Genomic DNA, 26,918 nt, shown 5'->3' with positions numbered 1-26,918 from the left:
TAGACCAGATGACTGACATCTGTAAGCAGCAGTGCAGGGCCCACTGGAGGAGAAACTCTGGCTGCCAGTTGGTTGATCCTTTACTCTCACTCTGGTGGAACAACTGGGCCTCTGAATCCTCCCACCTGACTTCCCTGCAGCTGTCCCCATGGCATCTTACAGTTGTTTTTCTCCACCCTCCAGCCTGGACACGCGAAGAACTGTGCAGAGAACCTATCTGAAATCCAATGGCTGGTGCTGAGGACCCAGATGCCCTCACAGCTCTGTCAGGTAGCTAAGTTCCACTTCTCTGACTGCCTCCAGATCACAAAGGCTCCAAAATAGGAGGAAATGCCGCATCTTTTACTTGTCCAAATCAGGTGCCTTTGGTCTTAGTGGTCCACCTATGTGTGGTGATTGTGTGATAAGTGTGCTGCCTGTTCTTACTAAAGGATATCCCCGGAGGCTCATGGATTTGAATACTTGGTCTCCAGTTGGTGTTACCATTTGGGGAGGTTATGGAACTCACAGACCATGGAACCTTACTAGAGAAAGTTCATCCCTGTGTGTGGACCTTTAGAGTTTATAGCTCAGCTGACTGCAGTACGCAAGCTTTAATCCCAGTACTAGGGAGTCTGAGGTAGGTGGATCTCTGTGAGTTGATGCCAGACTGCTCTACACAGTGAGCTTCAGGCTGGCTAATGCTACATAGTGAGACCCTGTCTCAAAAATAAAATAAAATGTAGCTAAATAAAATAGAGTTAGTAACCTTGCCCCTTCCAGTACATTCTATGATTCTTAGGTGCAGTAGAGATGTGATCTCTCCATTTCCAGCACCTGCTTCTGTCCCTTCACTGCCACTCTGGACATCTCTTCCTGTGGAGCTGGAGGCCAATGGATCTTCATTAATGCGCTCCTGCGGTGGTGTTATGATGACTGCAGAGAAGTCATTGTCCAGCAGGTCTCACCAGAGAGTGGGTTCTTATGTGAAGAACCTGACTCTGGGTGTGCGTGCGTGCGTGTGTGCATGTGTGGAGAGAGAGAGAGAGAGAAAGAAAGAAAGAAAGAAAGAAAGAAAGAAAGAAAGAAAGAAAGAAAGAAAGAAAGAAAGAAAGAAAGAAAGAGACAGAGAGAGAGGAGGGAGAGAGAGAGAGAGACTCTGTGTGTGTGTATGTGAGTGTGTGTTTGTGGAGGGAGAGGAGGGAGAGAGAGACTGTGTATTGTGTGTGCATGTGTGTGAGTAGAAACAGATTGTGTGTGTGTGTGTGTGTGTGTGTGTGTGGAGATTGTGTGTATGTGTGTGTGGAGTGTATATAGTATATTTGCTGTGTATGCATAGAAAGAGAGTGGGGAGAGAGAAATATACATACATGCAAGGAATGAGAGAGACTTCTAACCATGGACTAGAAATGAATTGAATACTGTAAGCAGAGCCCCAGGGTCAGTGTGGCAGGATCCTGGAAGGCAGTCCTGCTGAGAGCAGTGCAGAAGGGTACAGACTGGCTCCTGAGATTTCAGAGGGATGCAAGGACTTCATCGGCAACTGGGCTAGAGGCCATTCCTGTGATATTTAGGAAAGAACATTAAGTGTTTTCTGTCCATATTCTGAGAACTTACAAAAGACTAAATCAAAAAGCAATGGACTAGCCGGGTGGTGGTGGCGCATGCCTTTAATCCCAGCACTTGGGAGGCAGAGGCAGGCGGATCTCTGTGAGTTCGAGACCAGCCTCGTCTACAAGGTCTAGTTCCAGGACAGGCTCCAAAACCACAGAGAAACCCTGTCTCGAAAAAACCAAAAACAAAAACAAAAAGCAATGGACTAATTATTTGGTGGGGGAAAGCTCAATAGAGCAGAATACGGGGTCTCTAGAATGACTGTTAATAGTGACTCTGTGTGCAGGTCTACATTGGAAGAGCAAGTAGGACAGTAGGAAATGACAGTTTGACGCTTTGCACTGGAGACCAAAGGACACTAGGAATTTCAATGTCACAGAATGGCTGTGAGGGGTTGGGGACATACACAGGAGGCTCCTGCTCTGCAGTGGAGCAGTGGGAGGGGGCAGTGGTGACAGGACCCCAACCGGCTCAACTCCAGCTTGTGAAGGGAGAAAACCAAAGCGTTCTTGCTCCTGGGAAGACATTGTTTCGGTGAAAAAAGCTGCAATCTGGTGTGGTTTATTGTGACAAGGGTCCATCCCAAGCTAACAGTCAAACCTGGTGTGCTGTCTATGGGAACTGGCTGTGGAGTCATGAAATATGCAGGAGCTAAGTGGTCACGGATGTTCTCCATGGTGTCAGAGCGCCCTAAGTCAGGAAACAACCTGAGCCCCTCCCATGCTCAGTCGACACTGGTGTTAATTCCACATTGTTTAAAATTCTACTGTTGACACAACGTGCAAATGGAGATCCCACTAGTGGCTTGAAAGTCGCATTTGAAGGCGCTGGTGCCACAGTGTTTGACCTGTCAGAGGCTGTGGTAGATGTAATGAGGGACTTCCACAAAAGGTCTGTGATTCCCCTCAGCCATAGAAGCCCATGTCCATGATGAACATATGGAAATTTGGTCCAAATAAGCACCCTCATCCTGGTGTGCAGAGGGAGCAGGGTCACTACATTTGCACATGGTGTCTCCTCTGTATGGGTGGAGAAGGGTCAGAGTAAGAAATAGATGGAGGGGGAGGGGACACAGAAAGACACGTGTGTACACATAATAGATAATAAAATGACGGACAGATGATAGAGAGTGGACCTCTGGTATCTCATTGTCATAAAGACACCAGTCCCACTGTCTCCATATTCATGGCATCATTTTGTCTTCATTACTTTACTTCCTTAAAGGTTCTGTCTCCAAAAACAGTTGCTGAGCCAAGGGCTTTTACATGTGGCTTTGGGAGACAAAATTGAACCACCAACCCTAGAGACCCCATTAGGACCCATGGGCAAATGCTCGGGAACATGGCATCTGCCCACCTCCTGCTACTTGCCATTTAACCTCTTCCATGCTGTCTTCTAACCTCAATCTTTTTCTTGGTAAATAGAGGCAGGACGCATTGTGAAAGAAGTCACTGATTTTCTCACAAAAGCACTCAGCAGAGAGGATCTGGAGCACCTGATAACTGAGGATGGAGCCTGGAAGGCGTTTGTGGAGGCAGCAGAGTTGTCAAGGTTACCTGCATGCTGCACCCAGCACTGCCCACCAGACCATGAGGATGAGGACTTTCCTGGGCAGGCATACCCACTCTAGGCAGTCCAGGGGTGGGGTTGTGGACATTCCTTCTCAGCAGTCCAGGAGGGATGTTTCCACTATTTTATCCTTGGTGGACATCACCTCAGGTTGACTGAAGATGTTGCTCAAGGTGCCGGGACCGATTCTGCCATCTCCTAGTTCTGTGACCATGGCAAGTTAGTTAGCACTTCCTGCGTGTCACCACCATGAGACTGCAGTGTGAGAAAATAGGATCATGTGTGTGCCGCTCTCAGCATGTGACCAGTACACAGTGGGTGCCCTGAAATCATCACTGAGAGCTACTTTAGACATGGGAAGAGACCAGGGCCAGGGGTCTCCTGTAGGACTGAGGAATCAAGAACTTATTGTGAGACAAGTGAGAAAAGTCTAGACATGATCAGCCCTGTCACCAGGTTCTGTCCCACCTGAGGAGCTGTAACAGCAGCAGGGTCCTCTGGGCTAAGGAGGCCGAGAGCCCACAGTGCAGCTGCACAGAGCTGGGGTGACCCTGACTGTCCCTACTGAGATCTGGAGCCCAGCTGTGTTCAGTAGGAATAAAAGTGCAGGCTGATAGGACATGATGATGACAGCCTGGGATGAGCAGCAGGTCAGGGAGGGAAACCAAGTGCCAGCACCTTTCCCAAAGCCCAGAGAGACCACGACCAGGGTCTCAGCCAGGGTTCAGGAGAGACTGTGAGTGACCCTAGAACGGAGGTGTAGGTAGAAGGCAAGGACAGCAGGGCTGGAAGGACAGAGCAATTGGAGGCACATAGAAGAGGGTGTTCAGGGTAAGAGAAGGGACATTTGTCCCCTGCTCTGGCTTCATCTCCATGGATGTGCAGGTCTGTGCCCAGGTGTACCCTCCACACACTGTCTTTGCTTAAGAGTTCCCAGGTGTTCTTTGAGACTTGCTTCTGTTCTACACGGCGCTCCCTGATTATGAGAAAGGACATGTGGCTAGAGATAGCTTCAAAATTCAGTGTGGTTGGAGGATGATTCACATAAATCTTAGAATCTAAGGGGACCCCTATGTCATCATAGCAGAGGAAAGTGCTTCTCTTATTGCCTTGTCCAAATTCAAGGGCTATCTGGCCTACTGCTTACTGCTCTCCAGGCCCCTTGCATCCTTGCACATGGTGTTGCTGTGTTCAAATGTGATGCTGATACCAGCCGTGGTGTCTGGTAGCCTGGTGACCTCTGTCTGCAGGACTCTGAACTAGACCTGCCAGGTGGTGGGTCAGGACTGAGTGAGGGGTGGGAGTCTTTGTGGAATCAGGGTTAGTGGCAGCCAATCTGTCTTGGTCACCTGGAGCTTGCACCGATCTTGTGAGCTCCAACAAATGGAGAGAAAGAGCTTTGGGCGTCTACATAGAGCAGACCACAGGCAAATGATCTGGAAGGTCTCTTGTGGCTCTGAGGGTTTGTTTGGGGTTTAATTTTAAATTCTCCGAGACAGCTAAATGACAAAGTCTGATAAAAGAGTACCAGTGAGTCTTCCTTTTTTGTTGTTGTTGTTTTGTTTTGTTTTGTTTTTCAAGACAGGGTTTCTCTGTAGCTTTGGAGCCTGTCCTAGAACTAGCTCTTGTAGACCAGGCTGGTCTCGAACTCAGAGATCTGCCTCCTTCTGCCTCCCAAGTGCTGGGATTAAAGGCGTGTTTCACCACAGTCTGTGAGCCTTCTTTTTATATTTGACACCAGCTGTTGATGAAGGACTACTTTAAAGCAACCAGGATTGAGAACTTTTAAAAACAATCATAGAACTCACATGTAAGACAGTTGCCACATAGTAACAGTTGACCACGAAACACAGAGGGTTAAAAATGAGCCAATAGAAACATCCACCAGATGGAAATGAGAGAGATTCAGGGGGGAAGTTTCTTCTCCTTAGGACATATTGTTGCCCTGCACTGTGTGACAAATCACATGACTACTGCACACCAGGAAATCACATGACTACTGCACACCAGGAAATCACATGACTACTGCACACTAGGAAATCACATGACCTCTGTACACCAGGAAATCACATGACCACTGCAAACCAGGAAATCACATGACTACTGCACACTAGGAAATCACATGACCTCTGCACACCAGGAAATCACATGACCACTGCACGCCAGGAAATCACATGAGTACTGCACACCAGGAAATCACATGACTACTGCACAACAGGAAATCACATGACCACTGCACACCAGAAAGCCCACCCTAGGTAAGAATCTTCATTCTGAAGCAGGTCCAAGAAGCCAGGAGGACACTGCTCAGGACTGTTAACCTAAAGGACAGAGGTGGAGCCACTCTGTACACACAGGTAGCTGGGGACCTGCAGACACATGTCAGGAGGGCAGGAGACAGCACATCCCATACAGGGACACCAACAACAGATCAATTCAGTGACAGAGGCCTCATAGAAATCTTCCTAAAGTCAGTGCTTTGGCCTCCAGGTCCACTGCAGATGGACCTGGCACCAAAGTTCCCACCTCACCTCCTATCTTTCAGGTTGAGCATTTTTATAGAAAATTCTTGGGAACAGATCCTGCATTTCCCCACTTTGAGTTATTTGCAGATATTTAGTGAAGTTTCTTACAGGTGGGACCCGAATCTACCCAAATGCTGACACTGTGCAAGAGATGGGGGATATGCAAAGCTCCTAAAGCAATTGTGCTGTCCCTGCATACTGTCCCATGAGGACAAATGTGGAGCTTTAGACTGCTCAGGTTTGGAATCCTTTCAGATTGATGAATCCACTCTTGGCACGCACTGTTTATGTATGGTCCATTGCAGAGCTCCCCAGGCAAGCACAGGCATTCCTGCAGGCAGGGTTCTGCACGGGCTGAAGATAACTTCCCAGCTGCTGGTAGCAGAAAGGAGACTCCTGGGAAATGTGAATCCTTCACAACACAGACAGTTCTCTGAACTAAAGAGTACTTGCTCTAATCCCACCTCCCTGTGCTCATCTGCAGGGCTCCCACAGATAGTGATGACACTGACCGTGAGTGGAGGCATTTCATCAAGAGTCTCTCACTACAGTGTCTTGACTCTTCTTTACACACAGATCTCTGTGGTCATGTATGAGGTACCAAATGTTCATGGTCGATCACAAAATTGGGTATATGTAAAATTATTGCTGTTGGGTTTGTGGTATGAAAGTGAGGTTTGTACAAGCTTTTAGCTTTAAAAAAATAATAACTGTTTTCTTCATGCACTTGACCTCTTCCATCACAGTGAGCAGGAAGCTGCTCTGCATGATGTTCTGGAGAAGCATTTAGCCCAGGAGCCCGCAGACGAAAATGATGAAACAGAAAAGAGGCAGCAGAAAGAGAATTTTCTGAAAGAATTTCCTGAGTTGAAAAGGAAACTTGAAGAACACATCAGGAAGCTCCGAGCTCTGGCTGACCATCTCGACCAGGTGCACAGGGGCTGCACCATCTCCAATGTGGTGTCCGGCTCCAGCAGCATCGCCTCTGCACTCCTTTGTTTAGGCGTGGGATCCATTACAGGAGGGGCCAGTCTGCTGCTCTCAGCAGCCTCCTTGGGGCTGGCAGCCAGTATAACTAGTCTCACCACCACCATTGTGGAAGAGTCAAGCCGCTTGTCAGATGAAAGTGAAGCCAGTCGCCTGGTTGGAGCCAGCATGAACATACTGAACAAGATTATGAAGATCGTGCCTATGATCACAGTCAAACTTGGTAATACAAGCTTGACTTTAGTCAGGACCTGGAAAGCCTTCAAAGAGCAGATTGATGCCATCCGGACAGCCAAAGCCAGCTCTCACTTAAGAGCAAAGGCTACAGGATGCATCCCTGACCAAGGCTCAAGGCACATGGGGAAGACATTACCCATCCCTGCTCTCCCAGTGACCAGAGGAGCCAGGATTAGAACAGTAGGCTTTACGAGTATCATCCTTGCATTGGATGTGTATCGCCTGGTGACTGACTCGATGGATTTGTACAATGGAACACCAACACAGTCGGCGACAGCACTGCGGGACCTGGCTAACAAGCTGGAGGAGAAGCTGCAGAACTTTGAGCAGATCCACAAGGCTCTTCAGTAGGACCTGCCTCAGTGAACCCTCACACCACAGTTAGCTTGAGGCATGCCGTTACAAGGGAAATAGCATGAGGTCAAGTCTATGGAACTGAGTATTGAGACGTTTGTGTTTCTGTGGCCCAGCACAGCAAGGTCAGTGCTGAAGGCTGGCGATTCACAGAGAAGACAGGAACTGGAATCTAAAAGAAGGGGCCAGAGTGGCCTAAAGAGTGGGGAATGATACTGAGACATGGTGGGTATGAAGACAGAGGGCTATGTAGGAACAAGCAAGGAGAAGGCAGGAAACCTAAAGAGAGAGAAAGTCAGAGTGAGCATTCTGGATGTAAAGAAGTCACAGCAGGTCACCACATCCCCTCTCCCAGGGCAAGTGTCCCTAAGACCTCTGGGCTATTCCCCCCAGCATCAGCAGGATCAGCTCACCCCTGTGTCCTCCAGGCAGTGACCTCTGGATAGTGATGGTTGTGATGATGATGGTGGGGATGAAGATGATGCTGAGGATGGTGGTGGTGACAGCAGAAAAGATGAGTTCTTGAGAAGTAGTCAACCCTCCAGGGGGACAAGGTCACCAGAGAGACCATGACAGCAAAGTGAATGTCTGTGTGTGTGATGTGTCAGTGGTCGGTTCTGGGGGTAAAGAGTCAAGGCAGATTTACATAAGAGGTCAGATAACTTGTGCTTTGGAGACAACGTGTCTATGACAGGAGACTCAGCCTGTGACCCTCAGCTTCCTCTCATACTGGGGGGAGGTGTGGTGGCCAAGACAGTGTCTCAGATTAACTGACGCTGTCCTCTTAGATTTATAGACTTGTGTTCAATAAATATTAACCTCCTGGTCGAGATAAATTGAGTATAGGGCAGTCGATTGCGACAGAAGAAGGTGGCATGAGAGCAAAGAAAAGGGCAGGATCAAAATAGCATAGTGCTATCGTCGGTGGAGAGCTATGCACAGTGCCAAGTAGAGGGAAGATGGAAGCCTGGTGGGCTGCCACAGGGCTCAGAGGGAGGAGTTATGTATGGTAAGCAGGATACAGGTGACATTCATCAGAGTCAGAATGTGACTGCTGTGGTCTCAGCTAACCCAAGGATGCTAGGTGTGTCTCTAACACAGACAGCCCTGCAGTCCCCATGCAAAACCCACATGCCACTGCAATGACAGGCCATGTAGGGGCAGCAGGTTAGAGTTTCTCATGGCCACTCTGGATGCTTAGACTCAGAGGACTGTAGTCAAGCCAAGTTGGATCCAACACATTGAGCCTGTGTAATGTTGGCCCACTGGCTCCTCTAGGCATTGGTTTCCTGACTTCCATTTGCCTTTGGGCAACAATCCCATGGCTCTGAGTGTTGTGACTCAACTCAGGGACACTAGAATAAGAAACATATTCTCAGAACCCTTGACAGGCTGAGGATTTCTCGTCTACTGATGGTATGGACTGGTTCAGAATGACTGTCAGCAGAACATACAATTTCCTTCCCTATGCCTTACAGTTCTTGGAGGTTTTGTCTTACATGGTCCCTCAGATGTCCAGCTGGTCTGAGCCATGCCCTTTATCTAGGGTGCTGGCTATGATGGAGTGACCAAGGAACCTTTGGTAGCCATGGCTACCTCCGAAAGGCCTAGAGACCCTCACAGTTGCCTTGGTTTATTTGTTCCTTTTACATGACACCGGCAACATACACCTGTACAGTCCATGTCTATCAGCCAAGGATCCCAGGGCCACTGCTACAGGAAGGTTTACCTGCCTACTGGGGCGTGGCCTCATAGACTATTTATCCGGATGCCAAATTGCATCCGGCCCCTTCTCTCCTCCCCCCTGGTTCCCATTTTGATCGCTCAGGTTGTTTTGGATCTCATCTCCATCCACCGTTCAAGCAGAGAATCCTGATTTGTAAGTTTTCCCCCTAAATAAATAACTGTTTATCTCTCAGTTCTGAGTCAGTGTGAGATTTCTTTTAAGCACCTGATATCTCTGTCTTCAGGACACTCCTGTTCGAGTCAGGTGAATCAGTCAGGTGTTCTCAAGGAGGAAGAAGGCTCCCTTTGGCAACATGGTATTAGAGAAAGAGTTGGGAGAAGCCACTGTAGGAGCTGGGCTTTGGTGAGCTGGATGGAGGAGTGTCCACAGCAATGGTTCTCAGCCTTCCTGATAATGGCTGGCTCCTCTTAATACACTTCCTCATGTTGTGGTGACTCTAACCATAAAAATATTTTTGTTGTCACCTCATAACTGTTATTTTGCAACTGTTATTTATGAATCATAATGTAAATATCTGGAATTTCCAATGCTCTTAGATGACCTCTGTGAAAGGGTCATTTGACACACACCCGCCCAAAAGGGGTCCCGACCCACAGGTTGAGAACCACTGGTCTACAGCATCTGCTGCAGAAAGAGAGGGATAGGTCTATGTACAGGTGTCTCCATAAATCCTATCTCTACAGAGAGACAGCAGAGAGGGGCCATCTTGAAAATGTCAGTCTCTCTTGGAGGACAAAAGGGAATCTCTTAATCTGTTCGGCCGAGCACGTAACACACAGTGAGAACCAAAGGATGCTGGAAAATTGTGATCCACAAAGTCAAAATGCTGGAACTTTATCAAGCAGCAATGGTCACCATGTGGTCCACGCCAATGGGTGCAGCCACTGTGGTCATTTCCCTTCTAACGGATGTAGTCAGCCTTGTAAACACTCAAAGCATTTGCAGAGCTGCAGGAGCGGGCTTGGGACCTGGAGCGGAAGTTGCAGGAGCTCATCTGGGCCCGTGAGTCTTTGACTCAGGAATCTCTTCTTCTCCACAGCAGCCCAGGGGTCAGGGAAGATGTGCTGGACAGAGGTACGGACAGATGAGAACCACCAACCGCATCACTTCACGGCGATGAACGACGGCAGTAGTCCCTGCCGGGGGGAGAGGCCCTTTGGAGAGGTGGAAGCCAGAGCACATAGAGCCCCGGTGACATCAGGAGTTAGACCCCAACCAGCAGTCAGCATGGGGTCCTGACCCTGGCAGCTTCTACTTGCCAACAAGCGCTTGCTGGCTGCAGCTGAAGACAACCTGTTTCCTAGAAAAACCATGAAGGCAAATGACAGGAAACAAATAGGCAGCTGGGGACTGCCCTGCCAAAAGTCCCCTCTCCTTTGCAAAAATCCATTTTTAAAACCCCAAACCAAAAGTCAAACAGCAGCCAAACAGACCTTTGGGACCTCTCCTGTTGGGCGGGAGCCTTGATCATCCAGCTGCCAGATTCTAGCAGGACTCTCAAGAGCTCCCTGATACACACAGTGCCCTTGCGTTGCTGTCTGTGCAACCCGTTCGTCACACTCTAAAACACATCTTTTTTTAAAGATTTATTTATTTATAATGTATACAACATTCTGCCTCCATGTATGTCCACACACTAGAGGAGGGTGCCAGATCTCGGTACAGATGGTTGTGAGCCACCATGTGGCTGCTGGGAATTGAACTCAGGACCTCTGGGAGAGCAGCCAGTGCTCTTAACCTCTGAGCCATCTCTCCAGCCCAACCAACAGTTCTAAAACAGATCGTGAGCCGGCTTCTGGGGCTGGACACTCTGATGATGGCTTTTATATGTCTCTTTTATTTATTCTTTGGTAATTTCATACATATAGACTATTATATTGATCATATCCATCCCCACCCCCCGACACTCCCCTGATACCCACAACGCATGCCCCTTCTACCTTTGTTTCATTTCTTACCCCACTGAGTCCAACTGGTGCCCCTTGCTGCTGGCACCTTGACTGATCCAGCTGGCTTGACCAAGTGCGGGTGGCCATGGCTGCAACGAGTTTGCGAGAGCCACAACTCTGCCACGCCCAGAAGAGAGCACTTCACGGCTTTCCTCCCCATCCTGCGGCTCTTAAGTTCTCTCCACCCCTCTTCCATGATGTTCCCTGAGCCTTGGCAGGTGTCAGGAGGTGGGAAGGGATACGGACATCTCAGCTGGAGCTCAGCACACGACAGTCACTTATTCTCGGCACTTAAGCAATCAAGAACCTGCATTGCTTGCTGCCCACTGCAGAGAGAAGCTTCTCTGGCCAAGGGTGAGGCAAGCACTGATCTATGGGTATAGAAAGAAATACTCAGAAGACTGCTTGACAACATGTCCAGTCTCAGCAAGTCAAATGTAGTAGGTTCCCCCTTGTGCCTATGACCTCCTGGCTTTTTAGAAGGCTTACAGTACTGGGCATGTGTTTCCACCTATGAAACAGGTTTTCCTCAAATCCATTGCAAAAGCAGCTGGTTTCTCCCTTAACCTTTAGCCACCACTGCACCAATGGGCACACCTAGCCTGGCAGAGCACTACTAAGAGTATGAGGTTTGCTTCTGGATAAGACCACTGAGGAGTTCTTCCCCAGAAGCCTACACAGCACCTCCTAACACTATGAAAGCTAGGCAGTGTTGAGAAACCGAGATCAAAGACTTCTGTGGAGTCCGTGTGGCCTCCATCTTACCTGAGAGTCCTCCCACAGGGGAGAAGAGTGTTCTAGATGACACACTTCTACAAGCCCCCATCCCCACAGACAAATGAATCCAGCAAGACTCTAGTCTCTCTCCAGTCTCACCACCACCCCTTCCTGTGTTGGGTCAGTCATTCACTCTTTAAAGCATGAAGGGCTTGTTTCTACTCATGGCTTAGCAATTCCAATCCACAGTTAGCTGGCGCCATTGCTTTTTGGTCTTTGATAGAAACTTCATGGCACAGGGGCATGGCAGAGGAAAAGTGATCATCATAGGGCAGTCAGGAAGCATAGGGGACCAACATGAAAGAGCCAGAACCAAGATAACCCTTCAGGAGCATGCCCCAGCTCTAAGAGCATCCCCCAGCTCTCAGTGCACGCCCCAGCTCTAAGTGCACGCCCCAGCTCTCAGTGCACGCCCCAGCTCTAAGTGCACGCCCCAGCACTGCTTTGGGAGAGGAAGCCTGCTACTGAGTTGATCCTGACTGCAAACTCTCATGGATCTGGATGAGCACCTTCAATTTCTCCTCCAGCTCCTGAGCCTGCTGCCTCAACTCCTCAGCCGACTGCGCCTTTGCCCCCTTGTGCAAACGCATGGATTCTTTCACAAGGTCGATCACATCCCCAATGAGGGCCACACCTGTGGTGGCTGCATTCATGACCCAGGCTCTTCTGCTCATGGCCAGGGCAGTGCCCCTAAAGGCTTTCTTCACCTGCTTCCCACTTTGGGCAGAGATGCTCCCCATGGTCAAGAGGCGCTTGGCACTGCTTGCTAAGGCAGGGTTGGCTTTGGTGAGCTTGATGGCGTAGATGCTCTGTCGAAGGCATCGCAGGACTCGGCAGCAGTTCTCGGATAACTCATAGACTCGGGGCCCTGAATGAACCACGGCCTCTGCAACCATCTTCACTTTGTCCATGCTGCTTGACACCAGGTGGCTGGCTCTCGTTTTGGCCGATGACTCACTTGTGTGGTCCACGATACCAGTAGAGACACTAGTCACAGCTGCTGCTGCTCCCAGGCCCATCCCCGTTGCCAAGAGCACCAGACTGGCCCCAGCTGTCACAGGTACCAGAGCGAGGCCAAGGAGGGTCAGGACCCCGGAGACAGTGCTGGTGGAGCCGGCCACCACCTTGGAGATGGTGCAGTCCCTGTGAACCTTGTCAACCCTGTCTGCAAGGGCCTGGAGCGTCCTGATGTGTCCCTCGAGTTCCAGTTTCACCTGAGGAAACGCTTCCACAAACTTCTCCGTGTCCTGCAGCTCATTCTGGAGCCTGTCCTGGTCTTCCTCGGCCATGTTTGCTGTGAGGTCATTGAGAGCATCACGCAGTGCGTCTGCATCAGCTCTGTAACAGGCATCAAGAGAGAAGTTAGCTGTGGGTTTAGGTCAAGGCTGGACTGCTGGTCTAATATGCATCGGCCTGGGTTCCATGCCTAGTACTACAAACAAACAAAGAAAGAAATAATAAATAAATAAATAAATAAATAAATAAATAAATAAATAAATAAATAAAACAGGCCAGGTGGCGCACGCCTTTAATCCCAGTTCTTGGGAGGCAGAGGCAAGTGGATCTCTGTGTCAAGGCCCGCCTGGTCTACAGAGCCAGTTCCAGGACAGGCTCCAAAGCTACAGAGAAACCTTGTCTCAAAAAAATCATAGATAGATAGATGATAGATAGATAGATGGATAGATAGATAGATAGACAGACAGACAGACAGACAGACAGACAGATGGTTTGTTATAGGCTCCATAACACGTGACCTGTGCAAATGACAGCATGCTTTCTGTGGCTCAGGCGGGATTTTACGGACATGCAGAATCTTTCTTTTGATGGTGAACACTTGGTAATTGTAAATGACCCTTCATCAGGAGAGGATAGTGAGCAAAGGCCATGTTAAGGTGCTCTTCAGGAGGTGCTGGAGAATCGGCTTTGCAGTTAAGACTACTTGTTGAACTTGTACGGGGCTGGGATTTAGATCTCAGCACTCACATCAAAAGGCGCTCAGGCATCTCTAACTCCAAATCCAAAGGCTCTGCTGACCTCTTGTGGCCTCCATGGGAATGTGCATGTACACACTTGATGCTCTCAAGTTCCCTGAGAGACAATGGGACACCCACAAAGCCCAGTTCTGGGTACATCCATGAGGGTGTTCTGGAGACAGCAAAGCCCAGTTCCGGGTACATCCACGAGGGTGTTCTGGAGACAATTAGCATGTGAACAAGGACACTGGGTGGGGAAGGCACTGGTGAATGAGGCTGCACCATCCAAAGGCAGGGAAGAGAAACCAGAAAATGGGGGGAAGTGCCCAACCGCAGGTGACCTGGACAACTCAGCCTCAGCCACAAAGGCCTCCCAGGCTCCATCTTCAGTCAGCAGCAGCCGTAGATCTCCCCTCCCTGATGAGCGCTGAAGGTATTCAGTTGTTTCCTCGATGAAGCTTTTGCTCCCTAGTTGGAAAGGAAAGTGAGGTTGGAGGACAGAGTGGAAGCCCTTGAGAGATGGTATCCACAGAGTCAGCTTCCCAGACTGTCCTGGTCCCCACTGAGGAGGCAGGACAGGGAGGAGATGAGTCCCGCCTATACGCCCCAGGAGAGTTCCTGTAGTTCCCCCTTGGGTCTCCCCTTCTCTATTCTCAACTTCTCTGCACTCAGGAATGGCGGTCTAGGCCACAGAGGAGAAGAAGCCAGAGGAACGCAAATACCTGGGGAGCCCTCGCAGGGTGGCGGGTCCATGGTGTCCACTGCAGGGTCTCGGGTCCGAGCTGCGAGGAGAAAGCACACCGCGTGATGGAAAGGGAACAACTGCCGAGAAGGCAGGGAACTAGGGACTGGGTCCCTCCGGTCCCTCCACAGTGTCTGGCAAGGATCAGACTTTACCCAGAGTGTTTCTCTTCCATGGACTCCACGAGAAACCAGCCAGCCGTATGGTTCTAACTGCCCACCCCTGCTCCAGACAAGGCAAAGGCCTCCCGCTCTGGTAGGATCAGTGGATGAGGAACCTGGGGGAGGGAACTGCATTTGGACACAGAAGGCAAGAGGAGGGGAGATGCTCTGGCAGCTATCCAAGAGGAGGAGCGCGTGTTTGAACTAATGATAGAGACTGACGTTTACTGTCTGGGACACACGGGGATCCTTAGACATCCACTGCATACGTGCCATGAGATGAGAAGCACCGTGGCCCCATCGCAATGGAGAAGGAAGACCACGAGGGTAGCTAACGTCCCCAGTCTTCAGGACAGTGTTACAGCTAGCTCATGAACCCAAACCGTTCTGAGCCATGCCCTACCCTCTGGCGACTAAGCTTGGGTCCCCTAACTATTTAGCAGGGTCCTCCTACCCATGCGTGGTATATTACGAACAGCTTCCCACCCATAGCGATGCCTGTGCCCTGCAGGGGGCAGATTCACCAGAGCTCCTGGGATCTCCAAAGGCCCATGTCTCACTCCTTCAGGATCCTGCATCCAAGCTGGCCCTAGACTCCTGCCACATCCTGTCTGTTTCTGTGCGTGCTCTGGGATGCCCAAACCTACCTGCCATCCTCCCTAATCACTGGACCTCATATCATATCCAACCCTCTACGTGAACAATAGTGCCAAGAACATGTGCCTTGCATAGTACTTTGCCGCCATTTCAGAATATTTCCCTAAGATCTATCGAGAGGGCTGGCAAGATGGCACCGCAGACAAGGGCGCTTGCAGCTAAGGCTGATGAAGAGAGTCCAATCCCAGGTCCCACATACTGAAAAGAGGGAGCTGGCTCCCACAAGTTGTGTGTGTGTGTGTGAACTTGAAAAATAAATCTAGGTTGGTTTGGTGGTGCACACCTTTAATCCCAGCACTCTAGAGGCAGAGGTAGGCCAATCTCTGTAAATTTAAAGCCAGCCTGGTCTCCATAGCAAATGCTAGGTCAGCAGGGCTACCCTATTTCTTAAAACAAAACCAAAACTAAACTAAAACTAAAAAACAAAAACAAAAAACTTTAAAAAAAAAAGTAAAATGAAACTGACTTACTTCCTACACAAAAACTAAACACTAAAGGCAGTTCCATTCCTCTGAGATGGCGTACTCAGTAAGACTCATTTCTTACAGGATCTTCCAGGCACACAGAGGCCTGGCAGAAACAGTGACAGGCCTGCAGATGTCCCCCGAGTAACCAGATGAGATGAAACGGCACCTTCCTTCACAGTGCGACTGTCTCTTTGTTACCTTCATATTCAGACTTGAAACTGCTCGGCTCTGCACACACACGGGGTGCACTGAGGCCCGTTTGGCCCAGCACTCTATTACAAGGGTAACTTCCACAGGGTTCATTTAACCAAGGCTTGCCTAGCTCCCAACCTCTTCAGAGCTCAGTCACGGCAACTAGCAGACACCACGACAGAGAACCCCAGTTTGTGCAAGAAGCAACCAAATGAGTAGGCCCCGGAGTTCCTGGAGTCTCTCAGCCTGTTCTCTGGGGGTGGATTAATATTCTTTCCCTTGGTGACCAGATAAAGTTCTCTCTGCTCTGGTACTCTTTTTTGTGACTATTCACTCCCCAACCAAAGCAGAGAAGCTGATACGCAAGGAAAGCCCCCATTCTCCATCTCCGGCCCCTCGGTAAAGCCCTGCACTGACCTGGTCGTGGACCACAGCTGGGTGTTGATGTGGGCACAGTGGATCTCTTGAAGGGGCCTGTGGCTCAGTTCGGATGGCTGTTCCAGGAAGGGCAGAGGCCACACTGGGGGAAGTGGAGCCCGTGTCAGCCCTGCCCTGCTCCTGGCCAGCTGTGAGGCCCTGATAGGAGCCTTCTTTCCCCCCAGCTGCGACCTGAGCAGAGTTCAGCAACTCCTCCCCTGGCCAGGGAGTTTGGGGCATCCTCCCTGGGTATGGAAGGAAGAAGTGAAGACAGTTTGCTCCCTCTAAGGAGTCCTCAGTGACCTCTCGGGGTCAAGTTGAAGCCCTTTCAGTCAGCACACAAGTCCTCCAACCTGCTGCAGCCCCTCCCTCTTTCCCTCCCGACCATTCCCTGCTTCAAGGCCATCCTGCCTCAGCCCTCCCTCCTCCATAGTGAGCCGCTTCCATTCTGTTCTTCCCGCTCCCTCACTCTCACACAGTCTCCATAGCATTTGTCTCCTGCTCCCACTGGAGAGACTCCCAACCCATCCGGCTGATGGGCATGGCCTCCGGGGGGTCAGCAGCACAGGTGCTCTGTCCATCAGGTGAGAACACAAGCTCTTGATGGGCAGGGTGGAGGCCAACACTGACCCTTTCACTCTGAGACTGAAACTCCAAGCGTGACCATTAAAAGCCGCATTAGTGGCATAAACCTAGAATTCCAACACTCGGGAAGCTGAGACAAAAAGACGATGAATTTAAAGGTAGACTAATGGGGTGCCCCAGGCCTGTCTGGGGTTCCTGGGGAGTTGCCGTCTCAAAAAACAAGAAAGCAATCCAAGTTCTGAGCTAGCCTGTGCCTCTTTACATTCGGTCTCTCTCCACACCCAGCAATGTTACATTGACAGAGCCAAGATGGCTCTGTGGATAACAGTTGACAATGTGCCCGTTCTCGGTCCCCACGCCTGGTCCCCACGCCTTATCCCGACACCCAGGACAGCGTCAGCTTTCGGCCTCATCACCCACAGCCTGACACCAGGAGTCAGAGGAGATGCGGGGCTGTGTCCAGCTAAGCAGTCTGGACCCCTTGGAAAATCACCTGGGCCTTCAGTTTCCCCCACAGGACCTGAACCAGAACAGATGCTCAAAGGAGGACTGGATAAGAGCCCTCTGGGCCTCTTGTATCTCAGGAGCTAGACTTTGTCCCCATCAGAGGAGCAGGGGCAAAGTCAAGATGCAAGCTGATATAGACAGGTATTCTAACATTGTGGCTCTTGAGAGCCCCCTTTCTGTTTATGGGTATTCTGGGTCATTTCTTTTTTTCTGAATTTCCCTTCCATCAGGTCTTTACCAGGATTGACATTAATTAATTCAGCAGCCAGACCAAGCTACCGCAAGGTGCAGAACCAGGTAAATCAAGTCTGTAATGACGGGGACCCTCTGATCGGAGTGTGGAAGAGACCAGAACAGGTCTCTCAAGCAGTCTTGGGTGAAGTAGCCTGAACTGGGCGGCAGACTTACTTGGCGGGATAGGCATAGATGTCTTGAAGCCCAGAAACTTGCGGACACCTGAAGATCTACTACACAACAGCTCTACTGCTGCCATCCAAAGCAGTGTCTCAGGATGTCTGCCACAGTATAGGGCTTGGTGTCTCAGCCCAAATCTTTGGAAATTACTGCCACCAGGATCCTAATACAAAGGAAACAACCCTAAAACTATGGCACAAGAACCGGGTGATAATGGTGCACACCTTTAATCCCAGGGCTCGGGAAGCCGTGCCAGGCGGATCTCTGTGAGTTCGAGGCCAGCCTGGTCTACAAGAGCTAGTTCCAGGACCCCCAGAGCTACACAGTGAGACCCTATCTCAAAAAATGAGAAAGAGAGAGAAAGAGAGAGAGAGAGACAGAGAGACAGAGAGAGAGACAGAGAGAGAGACAGAGAGAAGAAAAAACCTGCAGAGCAAGTCAGGCAGAGAGAGAGAAGAAAAGAAAAACCTGCAGAGCAAGTCAGGCAGAAAGCCAGCTCCACCTAGTGGACGGTACAGGAATCAGCAGTCAAATGAACCTGCCACCATGGTTACCTTGATCCCAGCAAACACTGGCAAGGACAAGCTGATCACTACACTGGATACCCCAGAACAGGCAACCCTGGATGATGGCCTTGGAAAGGAAAGGGCAGTTGTTGCTTCCAGCCACTGCACCAGTGTCGTTCAGAGAATTGCCCTGTCTTTGCCCGGAAGGGATATCCTATCTCCAAATGTGTCAGCTTCAAGGTTGAGAACTAACTATAAAGATGACAGGATCTAAACCATGTGTGGTGGTTTGAAGAAAATGGCCCCCAAAGGGAGTAGCACTATTCGGAGGTGTGGCTTTTTTGGAGGAGGTATGGGCTTTGTTTAAATAGTAAGTGTGTCACTTTGGAGGTGAGCATTGAGGTCTCCTATGCTTAAGCTACACCCACTGTTACAGTTGACTTCCTGTTGCCTGTGGATCAAGATGGAGAACTCTCAGCTCTATCACCAGCACTATGTCTGCCTGCATGCCACCATGTTTCCTGCCATGATAATGGACTAGACCTCTGAACTGAAATGCTTTCCTTTGTAAAGAGTCATCATGGTCATGTTCTCTTCGCAGCAGCAGAAACCCTGACGAAGACACCTGATTCCCATGGAACGCTGCCCTCTGCCCTCGGTTTGGTGCACGTGTAACCATCAGGAGCATCAGGCACATTTGCCACATCAACACAGCAGCTCTGGGATTCTGATTTCAAACAGGATGAGTAATGTACCCAAAGGGCTGGAGTTTGCCTCAAGATTCTGCCACGTGCTGAAGATAGTGCTTTTACCAGAGAGGATACAGCTTCAAGTTCGGCAGATTCCTGAGTGGGGGGGAGGGGGCACTCCACTAGGCAGCTCTGCAGTGTGTGTCCAGGGCTCCACTATGCTCCTCAGTCACCAAGGAACAGTGGCTGATGTCACTGTCGTGCCTTGAAATTTACAGCACCTGATCGCTATAACCAGAATAGAGGCTGCAGTGGGATTCGGCAGGGCCCGGAAAATGTGAACCTGGGATTACTTGTGTGGGCCTTAGATCTAATGCTGAGTGTCCTTTCAAGAGACACAGAGGGGCTGGAGAGATAGTTCAGCAGTTAAGAGCATTGGCTGCTCTTCCAGGTCTGGAGTTCTATTCCCAGCAACCACAAGGTGGCTCACAACCATTTACAGTGGGATCTGATGCCCTCTTCTGGCATAAAGTTGTACGTGCAGATAGAGCACACATACATAAAACAAAACTCTATTTAAAATGTGTTTTTAAAAAGAAAGAGCGCAAGCTGGCAAGATGGCTCAATGAGTAAAGGCCCTTGCTGCCAATGACAGCCTGCGTTTGATCCCTTGGACTCTACTCCCTCCAAGCGTGCATGTGCAACACACACACACACATACACACACTCACACATACATACACACACATACACACTCACACACACATACACTCACACATACACACACACACACACATATAGTATTTTTTAAATTTTCAGGGGCTGGAGAGATGGCTCCACGGCTTACAGTACTCGTCTTGCAGAGGCCCTGGCATTCAATTCCTAGTACCAACATGGTGGCTCACAACCACGTGACTCCAGTGTGTTGGGGGGGATCTGATGCCCTCTTCTGACCACGGTGGCACCAGGCACACAAGGGAAGCACAAGCATACACACAATGATAAATGCATATTGAAAATGTTTCAATCTTTAAAAAAAATTTAAAGACAGAGGGAGGAGGCTGAGTTTAAACAAAACAGACACTGGCGGCCGCGACAAGCCATGGAACAGACATACAGATTCTCCCTCAGCTTGGAACTTGACAGCAGCTCTCTCTCTGTTGTAAGCCATCTGCATGTGGTGATGCTACAGTAACCCTGGGAAGGAAGAAGCACCACGGGCTGGTGTGTAGGTAGTGCTTTCCGCTCATTTTACTCGGAAGTAGAAATGAAGCATCCACAAGGTTTGAGCAAAGATTCCCATCTCCACTGTCCAGACTGGAGAGACACCCCTGCGGGTACACACCAGGCTCTCCGAGCTTGGCATGCACCTGAATCCCCTGGCGAGCTGGTGGCATCCTCAGTCCAGACTGAGGCAGCAGGTCTGCAGTGATTGTAAGAATGTACACCGTGACAGGCCTGGAGATGGCTCGGAGGTTAGGAACACAGCTGCCTTGAATTCCAGCTCCAGGGAATCTGGTACCCTCTTCTGACCTCCACGGGGACCAGGTACACACATGGAGGACACACATGCAGACAAAATACTCATACTATAAAGACTTTTGAAAAAAAAGACCACCAACTCTGGCAGCTGGTGTATTGGCCAGGCTTGGGCTCCACACAGACGCTGGCTGTGGCCAGCTCTTGCCCAAAAGATTCCTTCACGAAACCTGACAAGAAAAATCAACACTCAACTTGAGTCAAGGGCTGGAGGTCAGACCTTGCTAACAAGCACAGGGATGTAGACTCCAAGTCCCATGCTGCAAATCAACACAAATAACAAGGAAATACGCTAAGCTGTGAAGAGCCACACTTGGGAACGAGCAGGGAACCCCCGTGCAAATCCAGCAGGATCCAGGCTGTTCTGGGGGCGTGGCCTCCTCTCTTCTTCCCATTGATGGAGTTTGCCTCCCAAGTCTTCTGGTTTCTCCATAGCACCATGCTGATCTAGGACACATTCTGAACCCTTTCTTCCCTAACAGCTTTCTTTCCCGGAGCATGGGCTTCACCCCCCACTGTTGCTGTGGGGTGTTTGCCCTGCATACAGCGCCCCCTCCTTGGAGACTGCTGCCTCTAGACCTGCAGCACCTCGCTCCCAGTGTGATAACTCCCTCCTAGGAGAGAAAAGAGACCCCAGTATGTGGAAGGAGAGGCAAACCTGAATGAGTCCTGGGTCCATGGCAGCTCAGCCTCTTTGCCTGCATGGAGGGTGGAGCCTCTTAATTTCTCAGGCTGAGTCCCTGGGGCTGACTGAGATTTCTCAGAGCCCTCTCAGCCAAACCACAAAACCAAGTGTAGTCTCTCGGAACAGCTGGGACAGCCCTGCCGGGCCACCTTCTGCTGTGGACAGACACCCAGACACGACAGAGTAGGACACGGTACTCTTTATTGTGACGCTCAGTGGGAACACCTGTAAACCAGCATACTGTAGTGGCAGCTGCGACACATGCTAAGGCACTTTTATTATATAAAAAAGGGGGTGCGAGTCCCACTCACTCCTTTGCGACAGCAACTGGGACCTGAGCTCAGAGCTTTTCCGGCATATATAGCTTCATGATTTGACTTTGTTTAGTTTGGGTCCCCCCCCCCCCAAAAAAAAAAAAGCCTTCTTGCCATGAGGGAGTCTGAACGCAGCATTTACAAAACAGTGAGGTGCACAGGAAACTCAGCAACCAGTGTAGACCATTGTAGGACAGGCTACTCTCTTCTAAACACGGTTCCAGAGGAAAGGCAGTGAAAACACCAGAACTACAGCACTTACTCCAAGAAAGGAAAAAAGAAAAACCTTTTTTTTTTTCTTTCAAAAACATCCATGTAGAAGGCAGATCTGAAGCTATAGCGTCGGCGGTGCAGCTCAGCCACCCTTGGCCCCGGTCCTAGGAGAGGCACAAGAGCGCACACGGGCCCCAGCTCTTGGATATTCTGGCTGCCAGGCCTGAAAGTCCCTTAACCATTAAATACATTTGGTCCCCTAGAGTGCTGGGAGAAGCCACCCGAAGGTTGTTGGCCTTTTCAGTGTGGCCCTGATGCCCTGTCTGGCTGCCCCGGTGCCAGGACAGTCTGCCCTCGGCAAGGGAGGGGAGGGGCATTGCACTTGAGACATTTTACAGTCGGAAGGAGCAGAGGCCCCCGTGCTACCCAGGAGGGAGTGGGGGAAATTCTCCGAGTGCCCCCTGTTCTGCACCCAGCACAGCGGTGGAAGCCCTGGACTGCTCCTTCTGGACCAGGAAGGGCCCAGGGAAGGGGGCATCGGGCAGGTGTGAGGTCACCATGTGTGATTGCCAACAGCAGAGGGAGGAGTGGGGGAGCTGGCAGCAAAGGTGGGGGAGGTGACAACACTTCTACAGGGCCTGAGCAGTAAAACCTTTATCTGAAGAAAAAATAGATTCATAGAAAACTCTTGTGCCCACTCCCATGGCTGCCCTCCTTGCCCACCACCTGTGCTTTCAGGCAAGTGAGGCAAAACCTTGCTGGTCACCCAGCATGGGCCAGCCTGGACTCTTTGGTATCAGATTCTTGAAGGGTAAGGAGGGCTGAAAGGGCGGCAGCAGAGGAAGCCAATGCCCTCAGTAAGGCCTGGGAGGAGGGGGTCATGATCACAGCAGTCTCAAGGCAGGGGTGTGGAGGGCTGGGGAGGGGAGGCAGAGCCGTCCGTCTGTCTGTTGTCTCAGGCAGCAGAAGATCCTATTCAGCTGGCTTGGCCTCAGCTCCGTCTGCTCTGCCATCAACCTCCTCGTCTGAGCCGTCGCCAGTGCCTTTCCGGACAAGTCGACGGGTCACAACAAACGGCAGGTCCCCACGCCTGTAGGACGGGCAGAGGCAGTGTCAGCAGGGCCCAGCTAGGGAGGGGAAGTGGTCAGGGACCACTCCTGCCAGGAGAATTGAGTCAGTACTGGGCAGGCAGCACTCTCAGGGGAGCGGGTGACCGGGGCAACCGCCAGCCTTTACCTGCCACAGAACACCACCAGAAGGCAGCTGTGCTCACACCTCAAGACAGGCAGTGTGAGCTCGGAGTGTGAGTGGCAGAACACACACCTAATACATGTGGGACCCCAGTTCCAGCCCGGCACCACAAAACAAAAATTTCTTTTTTTGAACCGGGAAGCTCGGGGAACAGTTGTTCACACCAGAGACGGGGGCATCTTCTAATCACATTAGAGAATACAGGTGAAATTCTCACAAAAGTCTTATTTTCAAGCTTGAAAAAAAAAATGCTCTCTGACTGGAAGAAGAACGGGGACTCTCGAGATCTGCTGCAGTCAGCAAAGCTCCCACACTGACAGAAGCCTCGCTTCCCTCCATGCTGCATCGAGACGCCAGCAACCCCTCTTGGGCATCTCCTAGGAGTGCAGACTCAGGCCAGAGGCCTCCAGCTGCCAATTCAAAAAACCCAAGCATGGAAACACCCCCATTAGGCTTCAAGCTGCAAGAAGATGGACTGTTAAAACAAGCTGGAAAAAGCCAGGTGGTGGTGGTGCACAGCTTTAATCCCAACAGAGGCAGAGGCAGGTGGGTCTCTGTGAGTTTTATGTCAGCCTGGTCTACAAAGAGAGTTCTAGGACAGCCAGAGCTGTTACAATATGAAACTTTGTCTTGAAAAACAAAACAAAAGGTTGGGAATGAACTGCCAAGAATTTGCAGTTCATCCAAGAGCCTGGCTAAGCCCCAGAGACAAGGAGACCCCAGGGCGGTCACACTAGGGTGGGTACCCTCTACATCTGTCACTATGCACCGCCATCTTGCACACTGGCTCTGGAAGATGGGTGTTCTGAAATGCTCTTAGAACAAACTTCCTTGAGAAGAGTAAGACAGGAGACTGGCTCACCTCAATTTGTTCTTCAGGGAGCTGACTTCTCGGTTCATGGCATCAGCTGTCTCTGTGGCATCCTCCAGTTCACGCTGCAGCTTCCGGCGTGAGGCGTTGGCCCGCTGGGCCTCCTCTTCGGCCTCCTCTAGCTGCCGCTTAAGCTGCTTCAAGCGGGTGGACGCCTTGTCGGCCTGCAGAGACACGTGGTATGGTAAGGGACTCAGAAAGGTCAGCCCACCCAGAACACAGCCCTGCCTGAGCACAAACCTGGTCCTTGAACTGCTCCGCATTCCTCCGCTCGTCCTCCACCTGCAGCAGCACATCCTTCAGCCTCTTCTCAGTCCGGCGCACCTGCTTGGAGGCTGCCTGGCGCTCCCTGGGTAGGACAGACATGGTGACTGAAGGGGGAATCCTCTCTACCAGGTGACACAGCCAACGAGACAGCAACTGGAAATGCTGTTTCCTGGAGCCACATGGAGGTCTGGAGACTGAGGCCCTAGTCTTCTCTGGACACGGAGGAGCTGCTATCTCAGGATGGGACCTGGGCTGACACGAGACTGAAGAAGCTAGTCTATGGAGAAACTAAAGCTTGATCTAAAGATCGATCTTCATTACCTCCAAGTCTCAGTTCTGAGCCCCAACACAGCTAGGTGGGGTCTCTCACTAGAACAGCCCACAAAGTCCCCAGTTCTAGGTGTGGGGTATGGGTTCCCATCCAAACTCCACAGACTTCTCAGAACAAAGGAAGATGGCTTGTGGGGCCTGGAAGACAGAGCTCATTCCGGACCTAGCCTGCATTGACAGTAAGAACACCACTGTGCCCTCAGTCTGGGTAGGGCACCTACTTGGTCTCGTTGTCCAGCTGTTCCTCCAGCTGTGCAATCTTGGCCTCCAAGGCAGCAATGGAGGCCTTGTACTTGGACTTGACAGCACTCTCCATCTCCTGCAGCTTGGCCTTGAGCTCCTTGTTCTGGCGTTCTAGCTGCTGCCGTGCATTCTCGTTCTTCTGAGCATGGCTGCGCTCCAGGTTCAGGTCGGTGTTGATTTGGTCGATCTGCAAGAAGGGAATACAGTGACCTCAAGGCTGTGTGCCACCTGCACGGACCCAGCAGGACCCTCTCCTCAGACACCAGGACTAACAAACATCCCAGCTCTCTCAGAAAGAAATCTACCGACAAATAGGACCACAGCCTGCACAGTGAGAAGCAGTGAGAGAACAGTGGGCACTCATCCTATTTCTGCCCACCACGGGCACTTCACCACAGGGAGCTCAAATGACGAGTCTGGATCCCAGGGTGCAGGGTCAGCTGCTATCCTGGCGCTCACCTGCAGGTTGGCCTTCTTCAGCCGGTCGTTGATCAGCTCCGTGTTGCCCTGCTCCTCCTCCAGCTCCTCCTCCAGCTGGGCAATGCGGGCCTCTAGTCGCCGCTTCTCCTCCAACGCCAGGGCCCTGGGGACCCAGAGAAGTGAGGACCTGCACAAGCGGCGAGGTCCTCCGGGCACCCCTGTGCTTCCTCCCTCTGCTCACCCTTTGCCACTGCTGTTGGCGATCTCGTCGGCCAGCTCATCCCGTTCCTGTTGGGCCTGGCGCTTAGCACGCTCGGCGGCTGCCAGTTCCTGCCACAAGAACCCAGAATGTGACCCACTGGGACCAACACAACTTTCAGTGCCAGCAGCCCACACAAGTCCTCTCTGTTCCTCCACAACACCCTTCCCCAGGAACTCCTCTAGCTCACAGGGTCAGTTCCACCCTGGGGCACCTTTAGGCATGTGTTTATAAAGCCCGTGTGTCTAAGTACTTGGAGTCAAGCCAAGCGCCAGGCTATAAACAGGAACCACCACGGCCTAACAGGGACAACTGTATGAACAGATCAGCAAGACTGGTCCCTCTGCATACGGCCAGACCAGCTACTGAAGTTTATGGAGTAGGCTGAGTCCAGGACTCTGGGCCCACCAAGGGCAGCAGGTGGGCTGTGGAAGCCTCCAGAGAACCAAGCATGACGGACAACAGAGGGAGTCATCCCACACCCATAAGAAGAGAAGAGCCATGCCAGAGCAGAAGGTCTGGTGGAGCATTTCATAAACCAGCAATGGGACTTCGTGGGAGTCAACCAGATCTGGAAACACCACTCTCCACCACGGGCTTCATGTGTAACCAAGCCAGCAGCCCAGGGGGCACTCAGGACCCTCCTTGTCAGGTGTAACTGCTTAAGCTCATGATCAACACACTGGCTCATGAAATGGACTGGGGACTAAATGATCACATTTTTAACAGGTGGGGTCCACTGCCCAGCTCTTGAGTGCTAAATCTCATCCTTTTCCCCTTTACAAATGTGCACGAACACACACATCACACCATGCCGAGGTGTGTGGTAAGAGGTAAGGCCTGGTGGGGACCCATCTATTAACTCCCTCCAGGAGGTTCTCGGTTTCTTTCTGCCCTTCCCCTCGTGGCTGAGGCCCACTGACAGCTCTGAGCCCCAACCGCTGGCCCACCTCCTGCAGTTGGATCATCTCAGCCTCCATGCTCTTGAGCTTCTTCTCATTCTCCTTGGCCTGAGCCAGGATCTCCTCTCGGGAGGCACGCGTGTCGTCCAGCTCCCGCATGCAGTCCTTCATCTGGGCCTGTGTGCAGGAGAGGTGGCCATGTTCATCTACTTCACACCGGCTCTGCCCTCTGCAGGGGAGCCTTCAGGGACCACGTCCCCAAAAGGGAATTTCTGAGCCTGGCACCATGTTGACCAACCTTTTTATAAACGGGCAGAAAAGTGGCTCTGCACCCGCTTCCTCCTCTAAGGACTTAGAAAGCTACTTACTTCTTATAATTTCCTGTTGGCGCCGATGCCAGAGGCACCACCCAATGGCGGCCATGGCGCACAGTCAGTGACCAGGAGAGCTCGGGGACAAGACAGTAAGCATGCTTCCTGCCACAGATTATGCAACTACAAGGCAGAAAACTCAGTCCCCTGTCACCTTCCTGCCGCCTGTTCCCAATCTGAAGATCCCCCGTAACAGCCCCTTTTC

General features: G+C 51.1%; 2 protein-coding genes and 1 pseudogene across 4 annotated transcripts in view; 1 reads left to right on the top strand and 2 right to left on the bottom strand.

The window, feature by feature from the left end:
* The first annotated feature begins 227 nt into the window (after positions 1–227).
* LOC130888891 (apolipoprotein L3-like) lies at positions 228–7,277 on the top strand (annotated as a pseudogene).
* Positions 7,278–12,155: 4,878 nt separating this feature from the next.
* On the bottom strand, positions 12,156–16,379 carry LOC130889070 (apolipoprotein L2-like). 2 transcript variants are annotated; one of them, XM_057792571.1, is made up of 4 exons: positions 16,348–16,379; positions 14,434–14,493; positions 14,053–14,179; positions 12,156–13,076 (listed from the first exon to the last, which is right to left on the bottom strand). In XM_057792571.1, the coding sequence occupies exons 2-4, from the start codon at positions 14,462–14,464 to the stop codon at positions 12,200–12,202; spliced, it is 1,035 nt and encodes a 344-aa protein (XP_057648554.1). In that variant the 5' UTR covers positions 14,465–14,493; positions 16,348–16,379; the 3' UTR covers positions 12,156–12,199. The 2 variants fall into 2 exon arrangements, with proteins under 2 accessions (XP_057648554.1, XP_057648553.1); XM_057792570.1 differs by lacking the exon at positions 16,348–16,379 and adding an exon at positions 14,609–14,664.
* Positions 16,380–21,456: 5,077 nt separating this feature from the next.
* Myh9 (myosin heavy chain 9) overlaps positions 21,457–26,918 on the bottom strand; it is an 83,338-nt gene continuing 77,876 nt past the window's right edge. For both annotated transcript variants that reach the window (XM_057791243.1, XM_057791244.1), the window contains 7 exons: positions 26,391–26,519; positions 25,423–25,511; positions 25,221–25,344; positions 24,740–24,948; positions 24,162–24,270; positions 23,913–24,085; positions 21,457–22,889 (listed from right to left, as the gene is read on the bottom strand). In XM_057791243.1, the coding sequence (XP_057647226.1) occupies positions 22,772–22,889; positions 23,913–24,085; positions 24,162–24,270; positions 24,740–24,948; positions 25,221–25,344; positions 25,423–25,511; positions 26,391–26,519 (951 nt within the window). In that variant the 3' untranslated portion in view covers positions 21,457–22,771. The remainder of the gene's footprint in view (positions 22,890–23,912; positions 24,086–24,161; positions 24,271–24,739; positions 24,949–25,220; positions 25,345–25,422; positions 25,512–26,390; positions 26,520–26,918) is intronic.

Source organism: Chionomys nivalis, chromosome 17, assembly GCF_950005125.1.
Source record: "Chionomys nivalis chromosome 17, mChiNiv1.1, whole genome shotgun sequence".
Classification (NCBI taxonomy): domain Eukaryota; kingdom Metazoa; phylum Chordata; class Mammalia; order Rodentia; family Cricetidae; genus Chionomys; species Chionomys nivalis.
Note: the sequence above shows the minus strand (reverse complement) of the source record. Positions and strands in the feature narration are given on the sequence as shown.